The sequence below is a fragment of the Anolis carolinensis genome, unplaced genomic scaffold (assembly GCF_035594765.1).
Source record: "Anolis carolinensis isolate JA03-04 unplaced genomic scaffold, rAnoCar3.1.pri scaffold_11, whole genome shotgun sequence".
NCBI classification, from domain to species: Eukaryota; Metazoa; Chordata; class Lepidosauria; order Squamata; family Dactyloidae; genus Anolis; species Anolis carolinensis.
Genome location: NW_026943822.1, coordinates 14,045,750 through 14,059,912, shown reverse-complemented (window position 1 = coordinate 14,059,912; position 14,163 = coordinate 14,045,750). Strand labels below are relative to the sequence as shown.

At 39.6% G+C, this 14,163-nt stretch overlaps 1 protein-coding gene across 2 annotated transcripts in view; it reads left to right on the top strand.

Annotated features, from left to right (window-relative positions):
• adamtsl3 (ADAMTS like 3) overlaps nt 1-14,163 on the top strand; it is a 175,000-nt gene that overhangs the window by 153,192 nt on the left and 7,645 nt on the right. For both annotated transcript variants that reach the window (XM_062963560.1, XM_062963561.1), the window contains 3 exons: nt 5,128-5,310; nt 6,837-6,956; nt 9,921-10,133. In XM_062963560.1, coding sequence (XP_062819630.1) covers nt 5,128-5,310; nt 6,837-6,956; nt 9,921-10,133 — 516 coding nt within the window. The remainder of the gene's footprint in view (nt 1-5,127; nt 5,311-6,836; nt 6,957-9,920; nt 10,134-14,163) is intronic.

Genomic DNA, 14,163 nt, shown 5'->3' with positions numbered 1-14,163 from the left:
CAACAGGACCAGGGTCGGCGTCGTTTTTGACAACCCTATGTCTTTTTCTGTTGATGGGAATCTTCCTCCTTCACTGGGTGAGTTTTGCACTTCTTCTGTTCAGTCCTCCTCCCCTGTTTTTGGAGACAGGTTAGCTCCATTTTTTGAGGCCTGGCATTCTGTTACATCAGACGATTGAGTGCTGGAAATTGTGGAACATGGCTATGCCATTGAATTTTTTGAACAGCCCCCAGTGGGAACTGTTCGTGTTACCCCTCACTCTTCTGCTCTTTGGCAGGAAGTTCTTACTTTACTTGAGAAGGGTGCTATAGATCCCTTGTCGCCCTCTATGTTTCCTTTTCCTCTCTCTCTCTCTGTCTCTCTCTCTCTCTCTATATATATATATATATATGTTTCTAAAAAAGATGGAGGTCTCCGTCCTATTTTGTATCTTAGAGGGCTAAATGCATACATTATCATTGTTTTTGGATGGTGACTTTATCAACCATCCTCCCCCTTTTTGCCCAGCAATGCTTGGTTTGCGAGGATCGATCTTAAAGATGCTTGTTTTCATGTGGCAATTAGACGCCAAGACCATAGATTTTTGTCCTTTATAACTAATGGCCAAGCTTTTTGTTTTTGCATTCTCCCCTTTGGCATCTCTACAGCTCCCAGGGTGTTTACTAAAGTGGTGGCAGCTCACCTTAGAGAGCGCGGTGTAGTGCTCTATCCCTACATTGATGATTGGTTACTGGTCACTAAAACATGTAACTAGTTACAAAGCAAGATTCAGTTTACTTCGTTGTTATTACAGAAACTGGGTCTTATTATCAACAAGGACAAGTCTCATTTTCAACCCTGCCAAACTGCTCAATGTATTGGGGCTGTCTTGGACTCAGGCAAGAGTGTACCTTCCAGACGACAGATTTTGGAATTTTCGTACTTTGGCTCTTCGAGCAATAACAAAGACATCCGTTCAGGCCAGGGAGATTCAGTGCCTTCTCGGGCATATGGCTTCCACTACGGGAGTGACTCCATTTGCTTGGCTTCATCTTTGACCACTTCAAATATGGTTCATCAGAACATTTTATCCTTTACACGACAACCCCAACAGTCATTTGCTAATCCCTGCAGCTATTCGCCATTCTCTACAGTGGTGGACTCACCGATCCAACCTGTGCATTGGACTTCCGTTTCATCTCCCCAGGCCCTCGATACTGCTGGCAACCAATGCTTCACTAACAGGGTGGGGAGCTCATCTAGGCAACCTTACAGATCATGGTGCCTGGACCATAGCAGAGGGAGACAAGCACATCAACTATCTGGAGCTGCTAGCAGTGGAAAGGGCACTTCACGCTTTCAGTCATCTAATCGAAGGACACGTTGTGCAACTCACCACCGACAACACTACTGTCATCTTTTATGTCAACAAGCAAGAGGCACACGATCTTGAGCTCTGGTGATCCTTACTCTCAGGATCTGGAATTGGTGCATAGCCAGGAATGTAACCACCATGGCTGTCCATGTCCCAGGCAACGAGAATTCTCTAGCAGACACTCTCAGTCGGAAAACTTATGCAGACCACAAGTGGTCCCTTCATCCTGCCCACTTTTCCGTACATGGCACACCCCTTTAGTGGACCTTTTTGCTTCCCCTTCCAACACAAAATGCCAGTTTTACGGCTCACGACTCCCTCATCTTCAACAGCCGGGGTGTTTAGGGGACGCTTTCCTCCTGGACTGGACATCAGCGCCCCTGTATATCTTTCCACCACTTCCACTGCTATCCAGAGTAGTCGCTCGTCTGCAAGCAGAGCAGGTCAACTGTATTCTGATAATGCCATGGTAGCCTGTCAGCTGTGGTTTGCCACTCTCCTCCAACTCGCAGGCAACGATTATGTTCGATTGCCACTCAGACCAGACTTGCTGACTTCAGGATCCACTTCAGTCCCTTACTCCAAAATCACACGTCTCTGACGGCATGGAGGATTCGGCCCCATCTCTTCTTCAACCACTGAGAAACATTTTGGATCTTGCTCTTTGGCCTATCACCAAGTACTCCTATATCTGTAAGTGACGTTGTTTCTGTAATTCTGCTCAACAACAGGAAGTTCAACCGTTGTTAGCACCTACTTCTGTTCTTCTTCAGTTTTTAATGTCTCTATCTGATTCAGGACTATCTTTATTGTCACTCAAAGTTTATTTGGCTGCCATAGCCTCATTCAAGAAGGAACATTATTTACCTTCTCCCTTTTCTGACCTGCTCGTGAGTAGGTTCTTACAGGGCTTCAGGAACTTTTGGCTGCAAGTTCGCCCTGTCTCTCCTTCCTGGAAATTGGAAATTGTCCTTTCAGCCCTAGTAAAATCTCCCTTCGAACCAATGGCCACTGCAGAGATCCATTACCTTTCCTGGAAAACTGCCTTTTTGGTGGCAATTACATCTGCTCGTTGTGCCAGCGAGCTTACTGCCCTTAGGGTTGATGATCCTTACCTTAAGTTTCATAAAGACAAAGTTGTCCTTCAAACAGACAAGGCTGCATCTCACTTTCACATGTCTCAGGACATTGTTCTACCTGCATTATTTCCAAATCCATCTACACCTCTTGAGCAATCATTGCACCTCCTCGATGTGTGTAGAGCTCTATCTTTTTATGTACATTGCACAGCTCCATTGCGGAAATCACCAAGATTGTTTGTCATGTACCATGACGATGCTGTTGGCCTCCCAGTTTCCACTAAGAGATTGGCAGCTTGGATAGTTTCAACTATCCAATTAGCTTATGAGATGGCAGGACTGGACTTACCTGTTCAGATCCATGCACATTCCACCCGAGCAATGGCTGCCTCAATAGCATTTTTGCATGGAGTGCCATTAGATGACATTTGCCATGCGGCCATTGGGTCGACACCGCACACTTTTATTATGCATTACCAATTGGATCTGGCAGCCAAAAGAGATGCACATTTTGGAAGGACAATCCTTTTTTCCACACTAGCATGACGCCCACCATCCGTCACTAAGCTTGCTAGTCTACCACAGGTGTGGATTCCAGAGTGACCACGCAGAAGAAGGTATGGTTGCTTACCTGTAACCGTGTTTCTTCCAGTGGTCACCTCTGGAATTCACACAACCCGCCCATCCTCCCCACATTTGTCATGCCTAGTGCGACTGCTTTTCGCGGTACGGAACTAAGGCCTCAAGCCCCGCAGCCTGGCTTTATTGCTGATGGGGAAGGGCGGGGCTGGAGTCCTCAATGGAGCAAAGCTTTTCAAGAGATCATCCGAAACAGCTGCGTGGATACTGGAGATACCACAGGTGTGAATTCCAGAGGTGACCACTGGAAGAAACACAGGTAAGCAACCATACCTTCCCATACCACCATACTTCGCCACAGCAACGCGTGGCCGGGCACAGCTAGTTTATTATATTTTATTATTTTCTTTTATTATTTTTAGTTATTTTGTGTTATTATAGTATTTTATTGTATTGATTTTTTAGTGTTAATTATTTTTAGTGTTTTTTATTATTTTTATTGTATTATTTGTATGTATTTTATTTTTATTGTTTTATTATTATTTGTTTGTATTATTATTTGTATGTATTATATTTTATTATTTGATTATATTATTTTTATTTATTTATTTTAAAATTGTATTGTATTTTATTTTTATGAGGGTTTTTTTTTGTATTTATTTTATTATTTTTGTTTATCTTTGTATTGGGTTGTTCTGAGTTCTGTGGTCTGCCTGGTCATGTTTGAAATGTATTCTCTCCTGATGTTTCTAACTGGCAGCAATTGGATAAAAACAATTATTCCTTTTCTTCTAATTAGGAGTTTATTTTTCTTTTCTTTTTGTTGTCAGCATCTAGGGGCAAGGATTTTGGGTCGTGTTGCCAAATTTCGTGTGTTTGGGTCATGTAGTTGCATTGTTGTGCATGTTTGCCGGGTTTTTTTCGGTTTTGTGGCTCCGGATTGTGTTTTTGTGGTGTGGTTGTGTTGTAAGAACCATGAGGCAAGGCTTTTGCGTTGTGTTGCCAAGTTTCGTATTTCTGGGGCGTTTAGTTGTGTTGTTATAGTCACGGCGCAAACAACTTTACCCTTTTATAGACTAGCTGTGCCCGGCCACGCGTTGCTGTGGCGAAGTATGGTGGTATGGGTAATAAAGTACCTTAGAGTCTCAGTTATCCAAGCCTCGCTTATCCAAGCTTCTGGATTATCCAACGCATTTTTGTAGTCAATGTTTTCAATACATCGTGATATTTTGGTGCTAAATTTGTAAATACAGTAATTACTACATAGCATTACTGCACATGGAACTACTTTTTCTGTCAAATTTGTTGCATAACATGATGTTTTGGTGCTTAATTTGTATAATGATTACCTAATTTGATGTTTAATCAGCTTTTCCTGAATCCCTTCTTATTATCCAACATATTCACTTATCCAACGTTCTGCCGGCCTGTTTATGTTGGATAAGTGAGAGTCTACTGTATATTTATAATCTTATATTTTCTGCTTAGAACTGGATTATATGAGGCCTCTTTTACACAGCTGTATAAAATGCACATTGAAGTGGATTATATGGCAGTGTGGAGTCAAGATAATCCAGTTGAAATATCATAAACTGTATTTTATAAGCAGTGTGGAAGAGGCCTAAGTGAGGCCTAACTCTGCCTGTCCCCTGGGTGAGTGGGTTGCTAGGAGACCAAGTGGGCGGAGCTTAGCCTTCTAACTGGCAGCAATTGGATAAAAACAATTATTCATCTCCCTCTAATTAGGACTTTATTTTTCTTTTTGTTGTATCAACCTAGAGGCGTGGATGAGGGGTTGTGCTGTCAATTTTCGAGGTTGGGGGGCCTTTAGTTTTGTTGTTTTGTTGGTTGCCGGGATTCCATCACTCTTTTATATATATAGATTATGGTTTGCTAGCCAGAAAGGCCCAGATTTAATCCCGGACAACTTTAGTTCAAAGGTCCGTATATCAGGTGGTAGAAAAGACCTCAAAACAAGAGTTTTAAAACTGCAATAAATTGGAGGTTCTAGGATGGTTACCACCACAGTTGCATGCAGGCTCCTGAAGAAAGACCACGGGCACGGATGACCACACGTATGTGAATCTTCACTGTATCTTACATTTCCACCACCAGGTCTTCCCCAGCCGGAGATGATGTGGTTGAAGAAAAGAGTTTCCCCAAGAGGCCGTTTTTTAAGAGTTGAGAATGGCTCGTTGCTCCTGAACAACGTTTCCTGTGACGACGCAGGCGCCTACACTTGCACAGCCGCCAATGCTCTTGGACGAGCTCTAGCCACAACTATTATTCAACTGACTGGTCAGTAGAAAGTCAGATGTAGCCGTCTCAGGTACACTCTTGGCCAATTGTTGTGGTCCTTTCTCTTCTTTACCGAAGTTTTTAAAATATAGGTAAAGCCCTGAAAAGGCAGATGTACCAAACCTTCACTTAGCCATACATTTCCTTCATGCATGGACGTTGGACAGTCACTTCCTCAAGCAGGCAGTCTGACCAGTCTGTGGATGCTTTCCCGTGATTTGGAGTCCTGATCTCTGAAGGAAAGAGATATCAATGCTTGCAAAGTGATTACTAAGAAAGGAATCTTTAGAGAGCATGTTTTACTTCTCTTTCTTTGTAAGCCTGTGTATTCGAGCCTTTTTGTTTCCCTTCTTCCTGCGGAGGTCACTTCCCTCTTCTTCCCAGAAATTAGTTCACTCTTTGGCCCCATCTACACTGCCAGATAAAATCCAGATTATCTGCTTGAAACTGGATTATATGGCAGTGTAGACTCATTTAATCCAGTTCAAAGCAGATAGTCTGGATTATCCATTTTGATCATCTGGATTATATGGCAGTGTAGACTCATATAATCCAGTTCAAAGCAGATAGTCTGGATTATCCGTTTTGATAATCTGGATTATATGGCAGTGTAGACTCATTTAATCCAGTTCAAAGCAGATAGTCTGGATTATCCGTTTTGATCATCTGGATTATATGGCAGTGTAGACTCATTTAATCCAGTTCAAAGCAGATAGTCTGGATTATCCGTTTTGATCATCTGGATTATATGGCAGTGTAGACTCATATAATCCAGTTCAAAGCAGATAGTCTGGATTATCCGTTTTGATAATCTGGATTATATGGCAGTGTAGACTCATATAATCCAGTTCAAAGCAGATAGTCTGGATTATCCGTTTTGATCATCTGGATTATATGGTAGCGTAGACTCATATAATCCAGTTCAAAACAGATAGTCTGGATTATCTGTTTTTATAATCAGGATTATATGTCAGTGTAGACTCATTATATAATCAGGATTATATGGCAGTGTAGACTCATATAATCCAGTGCAAAGCAGATAGTCTGGAATATCATTTTGATAATCTCAATTATATGGCAGTGTTGATCCATCCTTTGTCTCCTTTTGTCTGGGAAGGGAGACAAAAGGAAAACTCACAACAACCCACTATTTTAGAACTATTAAAAATACAACCATGCATTTGCACAATTCCTAACAGCCAGTAGGCTGTTAGGAATTGTGGGAGTTGAAGTCCAAAACACCTGGAGGGCCAGAGTTTGCCCATGCCTGATATAGATACTAAATTATCCTAGAGAGTGATTTATCGCAGCTAGAAGAAACTCTCCAAAAAGTTGTTCTTAATACAAGAAAATCAATGAAAACAGCACAAGAGGGAGAGGAAGGCCCGAGCTGATATTCTTTCCCTACTTTGACTTTTATTTGTATTCAGAATGCCTGTTTTTAACATAGTATCATCAATCTGTTTGACTAAATGTCATATTGTTTTTGTCTCTTTGACTCAATTTTCCTCCTTTTTCTACATTAGATCAGAAATGTCAGGAGCCTAATAATGGAACGTCTATCGATCGGAAGAGAAAGCGTGTCCTCATGGCATCTGGGATTGGTACCAACATTACCGCCGTGCCTGGAGCTCTATTGCGGATAGGTGCAATTCAGAATCAAACTTATTCATGTTGGGAAAGGGGAAGTCTTCTAAAATTATTGCCTTTCTATTGGTATTTGGAACCACGTGTATTATTTCTCAGAACCACAGTGGCATGTGCTTGGTGTGTAGTCTTTTAAATATCACAAAATCAAGTGCATCACTTCAAAATACAGTAGAGTCTCGCTTATCCAACGTAAACGGGCCGGCAGAACGTTGGATAAGCGAATATGTTGGATAATAAGGAGAAATTAAGGAAAAGCCTATTAAACATTAAATTAGGTTATGATTTTACAAATTAAGCACTAAAACATCATGTTATACAACAAATTTGACAGAAAACGTAGTTCAATACACAGTAATGCTATGTAGTAATTATTGTATTTACAAATTTAGCACCAAAATATCACGATGTACTGAAAACATTGACTACAAAAATGCGTTGGATAATCCAGAACGTTGGATAAGCGAGTGTTGGATAAGTGAGACTCTACTGTAATACTGAATATGTCCAAGAACAAGCTGACCGTTGCATTAAAGAATTAGTGGCTTTTAATATGTTCTAATGGATTTTAACTATAAGTTTTTAATACCGTTATCTTTAATTCTGTTTTAATGTTTGCATATTATTATATTTTAAATTGTGTGGTCATACTTTTAATGTAAGCCACTTTGAGACTCCTTCAGGAGAGATACGGCGGGGTATAAATACTACAGTAGAGTCTCACTTATCCAAGATAAGCAGGCCGGCAGAACCTTGGATAAGCGAAAATCTTGGATAATAAGGAGGGATTAAGAAAAAAGCCTATTAAACATAAAATTAGGTAATGATTTTACAAATTAAGCACCAAAACATCAAGAAATTGACAGAAGAAGCAGTTCAATACACAGTAATGTTATGTAGTAATTACTGTATTTAGGAGCCACCGGTGGCTCAGTGTGTTAAAGCGCTGAGCTGCTGAACTTGCAGACTGAAAGGTCCCAGGTTCAAATCCGGGGAGCGGAGTGAGCGCCCGCTGTTAAAGCTCCAGCTTCTGCCAACCTAGCAGTTCGAAAACATGCAAATGTGAGTAGATCGATAGGTACCACTCCGGCGGGAAGGTAACGGCGTTCTATGCAGTCATGCAGGCCACATGACCTTGGAGATGTCTACGGACAACGCCGGCTCTTCGGCTTAGAAATGGAGATGAGCACCAACCCCCAGAGTCAGACACGACTGGACTTAACATCAAGGGAAAACCTTTACCTTTATCTAAATACTGTATTTACAAATTTAGCACCAAAACATTGCAACATTTGGTAAAGGCAGACTGCCTTGGATAATACAGAACCTTGGATAAGTCAAGCTTGGATAAGTGAGACTCTACTGTACTACTACTACTACTACTAATAATAATAATAATAATAATAATAATGTTCTGCCATTATTCCCCATGCACACACTTTGATCCAAATGGTTCGTAAAACAATAATAATAATAAGATTGAACTTCAAAGACTGGCAGAAACCAGTGCAGGTGGTCCCGGTGGTGATGGGTACACTGGGTGCCATGCCAAAAGATCTCAGCCAGCATTTGGAAACAATAGATATTGACAAAATCACGATCTGCCAACTGCAAAAGGCCACCCTACTGGGATCTGCACGCATCATCCGAAAATACAGTAGAGTCTCACTTATCCAAGCCTCGCTTATCCAAGCCTCTGGATAATCCAAGCCACTTTGTAGTCAATGTTTTCAATATATCATGATATTTTGGTGCTAAATTCATAAATACAGTAATTACAACATAACATTACTGCGTATTGAACTACTTTTTCTGTCAAATTTGTTGTATAACATGAAGTTTTGGTGCTTAATTTGTAAAATCATAACTTAATTTGATGTTTAATAGGCCTTTCCTTAATCCCTCCTTATTATCCAAGATATTCGCTTATCCAAGCTTGGATAAGTGAGACTCTACTGTACATCACACAGTCCTAGACACTTGGGAAGTGTTCGATTTGTGATTTTGTGATACGAAATCCAGCATATCTATCTTGTTTGCTGTGTCATAATAAAATAATAATAATAATAATAATAATAATAATGATAAAAAACATCACACAGTCCTAGACACTTGTTAAGTGTTCGACTTGTGATTTTGTGATACGAAATCCAGCATATCTATCTTGTTTGCTGTGTCATAATAAAATAATAATAATAATAATAATAATGATAAAAAACATCACACAGTCCTAGACACTTGTTAAGTGTTCGACTTGTGATTTTGTGATACGAAATCCAGCATATCTATCTTGTTTGCTGTGTCATAATAAAATAATAATAATAATAATAATAATAATAATAATAAACATCACACAGTCCTAGACGCTTGGGAAGTGTTCGACTTGTGATTTTGTGATACAAAATCCAGCATATCTATCTTGTTTGCTGTGTCATACAATAATAATAATAATAATAATAATAATAATAATAATAATAAACATCACACAGTCCTAGACACTTGGGAAGTGTTCGACTTGTGATTTTGTGATACGAAATCCAGCATGTCTATCTTGTTTGCTGTGTCATAATAATAAAATAATAATAATAATAATAATAATAGCACTATGATTTAATTCCATTTTATTGAATTCTGGGATTAGCAGTTATGGGAAGGTATTTAAAATTTCCAACCAGAGCCCTTTTTGAGTGTTTTATCAAATTACTAATCTGAGAATTTCATAGGATGGAAGCTTCACAATTAAAGTGGAATAATAGCACTATAAATCTGTAGTGTGAACAGGCCTTGGCAGTGGGCAAGACTTAGATCTCATTCTTCATTAAGACATTTTTGTGGTTAGCAGGAGGATAACGAATGGAGAAAAGTATGTGATAGAGACAAAGAAATGAAAGGAGTAAATTTGCAGACCTACCTCGCATCTCAGGGATTATAGAAAAGAGGCTAAACCTAACCTTCTTCTCTAGGTTGTCCAGTATATCCTTCTAGAAAGAACGCAATTCGCTGGTTCTTCAAAAATCAGCCAGTTGAAGAAATTCAAGGCATCACTTACAGAACCCTGGTCCACGGACGCATCCTGGAAGTGAATTTTGTGTCTGACCGTTTTGCCGGGCAATACAGATGTGGGACTTCATCAAGTGCCAAGCCGTTGTCGGTCTGGGTGAATGTCAAAAAGGAAGGTGAGTTGAAGACCTTTGGTTTCGAATCCCCACTTAGCCATAGAAACTTACCGTATATACTCGAGTATAAGCCGACCCGAATATAATTTTATCACAAAAAAAACTGGGAAACAATGACTCCAGTATAAGCCGAGGGTGGTAAATTTCAGCAATAAAAATAGATACCAATAAAATTACATTAATTGAGGCATCAGTAGGTTAAATGTTTTTGAATATTTACATCAAGCTCAAATTTAAGATAAGACTGTCCAACTCTGACCAAATCATTATTCTCATCTTCTTCAATGTAAATGTGCTTATGTATCCTTTTAATAATAATAGAGTAAAATAATACATGTAATAATAATAATAAATACAGGAAAATAATACAAGTAAAAATAAATAGAGTAAAATAATAAATGCAATAATAATAAGATCAGAGTGAAATAATAAATGTACAGTAGAGTCTCACTTATCCAACATAAATGGGCCGGCAGAACGTTGGATAAGCGAATATGTTGGATAATAAGGAGAGATTAAGGAAAAGCCTATTAAACATTAAATTAGGTTATGATTTTACAAATTAAGCACCAAAACATGTTATACAACAAATTTGACAGAAAAAGTAGTTCAATACGCAGTAATGCTATGTAGTAATTACTGTATTTACGAATTTAGCACCAAAATATCATGATATATTGAAAACATTGACTACAAAAATGTGTTGGATAATCCAGAACGTTGGATAAGCGAGTGTTGGATAAGTGAGACTCTACTGTATTAATAATAAAAAAATAGAGTAAAATAAATGTAATAGTAGCAACAATAATAGAGAAAAATAATAAATGTAATAATACCAATAATAATAGAGAAAAATAATAAATGTACAGTAGAGTCTCACTTATCCAACATTCGCTTATCCAGTGTTCTGGATTATCCAACGCATGTTTTCAATACATCATGATATTTTAGTGCTAAATTCGTAAATACAGTAATTACTACTTAGCATTACTGCATATTGAACTACTTTTTATGTCAAATTTGTTGTATAACATGATGTTTTGGTGCTTAATTTATAAAATCATAACCTAATTTGGTGTTTAATAGGCTTCTCCTTAATCTCTCCTTATTATCCAACATATTCACTTATCCAACGTTCTGCCGGCCCATTTATGTCGGATAAGTGAGACTCTACTGTACCATATATTCTCAAGTATAAGCTGACCCAAATATAAGCCAACCAGGACCCTCACCCGAGTATTGACAGCGTGGAGGTCAGGGTGCGAGCTGGGTGGGTTTCTTCAAACTCCATCAACCATCTTCTCCAGCACCCTGATGTATTGGTTGCAATCGTCTGCCACAACAATTCCTCTGTTCAATATCAAACTCAAACACGTCTGTAGTCTGAAGTCCAAACATTTATTTCAATATCTATAATACATATTTACAAGGCACAGCAAAAGCCATCACTCTGAGCTGTCATTTCTCTTTAGCCTCTTTGCTCGGCAAGCACCAGCTCAACACACACTCAGAGATAAGATAAAACACATTCCTCAGTCTGCAGGAAGTTCCGACCTCCGGAAATCATGCCTGATAGGTCATAGAAGTCACAACAGGCTGTCAGTCAAAACTAGCCTGCTGTTAACTGTTTCATTACTGAAACACACACTCTTGCCTAACAGCAGAAAACACCTGATTTACATTTCATACACATACAACCATAATCCAACAAGTATAAGCCGAGGGGGGCTTTTTCAGTCTTAAAAAGAGGGCTGAAAAACTAGGCTTATACTCGAGTATATACAGTACTTACTTAGGCAGCCCTTCGTTGTCCGAGTATGATATCCTTCCAAGTGTAGTGTCTTGGTGGTGCATATGTAGGTGACTGTAGAGCCCTATTCTTAACCCACATGTTCTTTCACAGTGAGGACATCAGCTTCCAGGTGGAAAGCTGTCCTGGTTAGGGCTGGCTTGATGTGCCTTCCTCTTGGTACGTTTCTCCCTTTCGCCCTCCATTTGTGCCTCTTCAAACTCGACAGCACTGCTGGTCACAGCTGACCTCCAACTAGAGTGCTCAAGGTTCAGGGTTTCCCAGTTCTCGGTGTCTCTGCCACAGTTTTTAAGGTTAGCTTTAAGCCCATCTTTAAATCTAAGGTGACAACCTGAGAGGGGAGCAAAAGCACACTTTGGGAGAGAAATCTTGTAAAACCATAACTCCCATTGAGTCATGGCAGTTAAAGTGGTGCCAAACGGCATTAGTCCAACAGCACAGGCGCACCCTTAGGCAGCTGCTCTTTGATTTCTTTTACGAAGGAACAATATCATTCTGCATTTCTTACACAATCCTGGGATATTAGCTGGTATGTGCATGTGTGAGTATATGTCTGTATAGAAACGCATTACGTTATTTCTACATGTGGCCGGTTTTGCACAGCAAAGCCGTGCCCTGCTTTGTCATAGGACACCAATTCGCTGTGTCCTGTGACAAACTAAATAATATCATCTTGCAGTCTCACTTACCCCTAGTAAATTTTAACAAGTTTTTTTTGCATTGAAAAGAATGCTTTTTGTGTTATTTTAAGAAGCCAGAAGGAATAAGGAAATGCTGACAACCCAAGAAGTTAAACAACTCATTATGTGCTGCAGGAAAGAGATTGTAGATACAGCTGGGAGATATCAATTATTCTTCATATTACAGAATCAAGCCTCCCCCCAACACCTTTTTAAAAAATACCTCATGGCAATCCTGATGGCATAAAAATCTGCCAGTGTTGTATCGTACTTCATCTTTAAAGACATATTGATGGGATCATTCTGAGTTGTAATCCAAAGGAGAGGGGAGAATAGACTTCTTCTGATGGAGATGATCACTTTAGTTTTTAAAGTTAATTTGAGCAAGAGAGGAAATGTATTGTTTTTCTGCTTTATTTCCCATCGTAATTTATTGCTAACATAATGTTGCTACAAGGTTGTGTTACTTTAAGTATAGAGGGAATCTACTATACAGTAATAGTGAGCGATGACAGGAAAAGAAAGTTGGAAAACGTTACTTTTTCGATTAAAATTATCAGAGGATTGTGGGGCCTGAAATCCAGGGAAGCAACATACATACATATATACATATACATACACATACATATATGTGTGTGTGTGTGTGTGTTTAGGTAAATGTAAAGGTAAAGGTTTTATCCTTAAGTCTAGTTGTGTCCAACTCTGAGGGTCGGTGCTCATCTCCATTTCTAAGCCAAAGAACCGGTGTTGTCCGTAGACACCTCCAAGATTATGTGGCTGGCATGACTGCATGGAGTGCCTGTTCCGTCTCCCAGGGTTTTGATTTTACAAGTTGCCTATAGTTGCAGGAATAGCACCTGTTTGCATTTCTTCCAGGGCTGTTGCAGATTCTGCAGCAACCTGATAGTTTAGCCATTAGCAGAGTTTGTAGCCAGCTCAGCAAAGTCTTTGCTGCTTGCAGCTTGCAAATGTATCTTTTTGTTCTGGAGACCACCCCTTTTCCTGGGGAAAGAAGGCTCCATTTTGAGAAGCCTCTTGCCTTCTAGACTGAAGAAGAAAGAACTTAGATGTGCTTGTGTGGCCAAGCCAGGCCAACTCTGACAAAGCCATCGTAAGTACTGACCTGCCTTTAAAACCAGTGCTGAGCATAAATAGGGAAAGACCTGCTCTTTCTAAAATTAGTAGCTTAGCACTGGGGCAGAGAATATCTCAGGATTTCTCTGCCACTGGAGGAAGTTCTACCTACTTGGCCTCAAAAACTAGTTTGGAGCTTAGATAGTTATAGACCTGCTCTTTCTGATAGCTCAGGGCTAGGGTAAAGAGGATCTCAGGATCTCTTCGCCTTTGGAGGAAGTTAAACCAGCAGCTAAAGGGGAAAAGCAAGAAAGGAACATCTGCAAGGTTTTGTAAGTTGACTGTTTATATTTGCAGCCTTAACTACATGTGCCAAGTCTGCCATGGACTTTGTGAAAGTAAAATTTTGTTTGATTGTTCAACTTGAAGTGCCTTTGGTTACTGGGATTTCCAGAGCTTCTAAGTA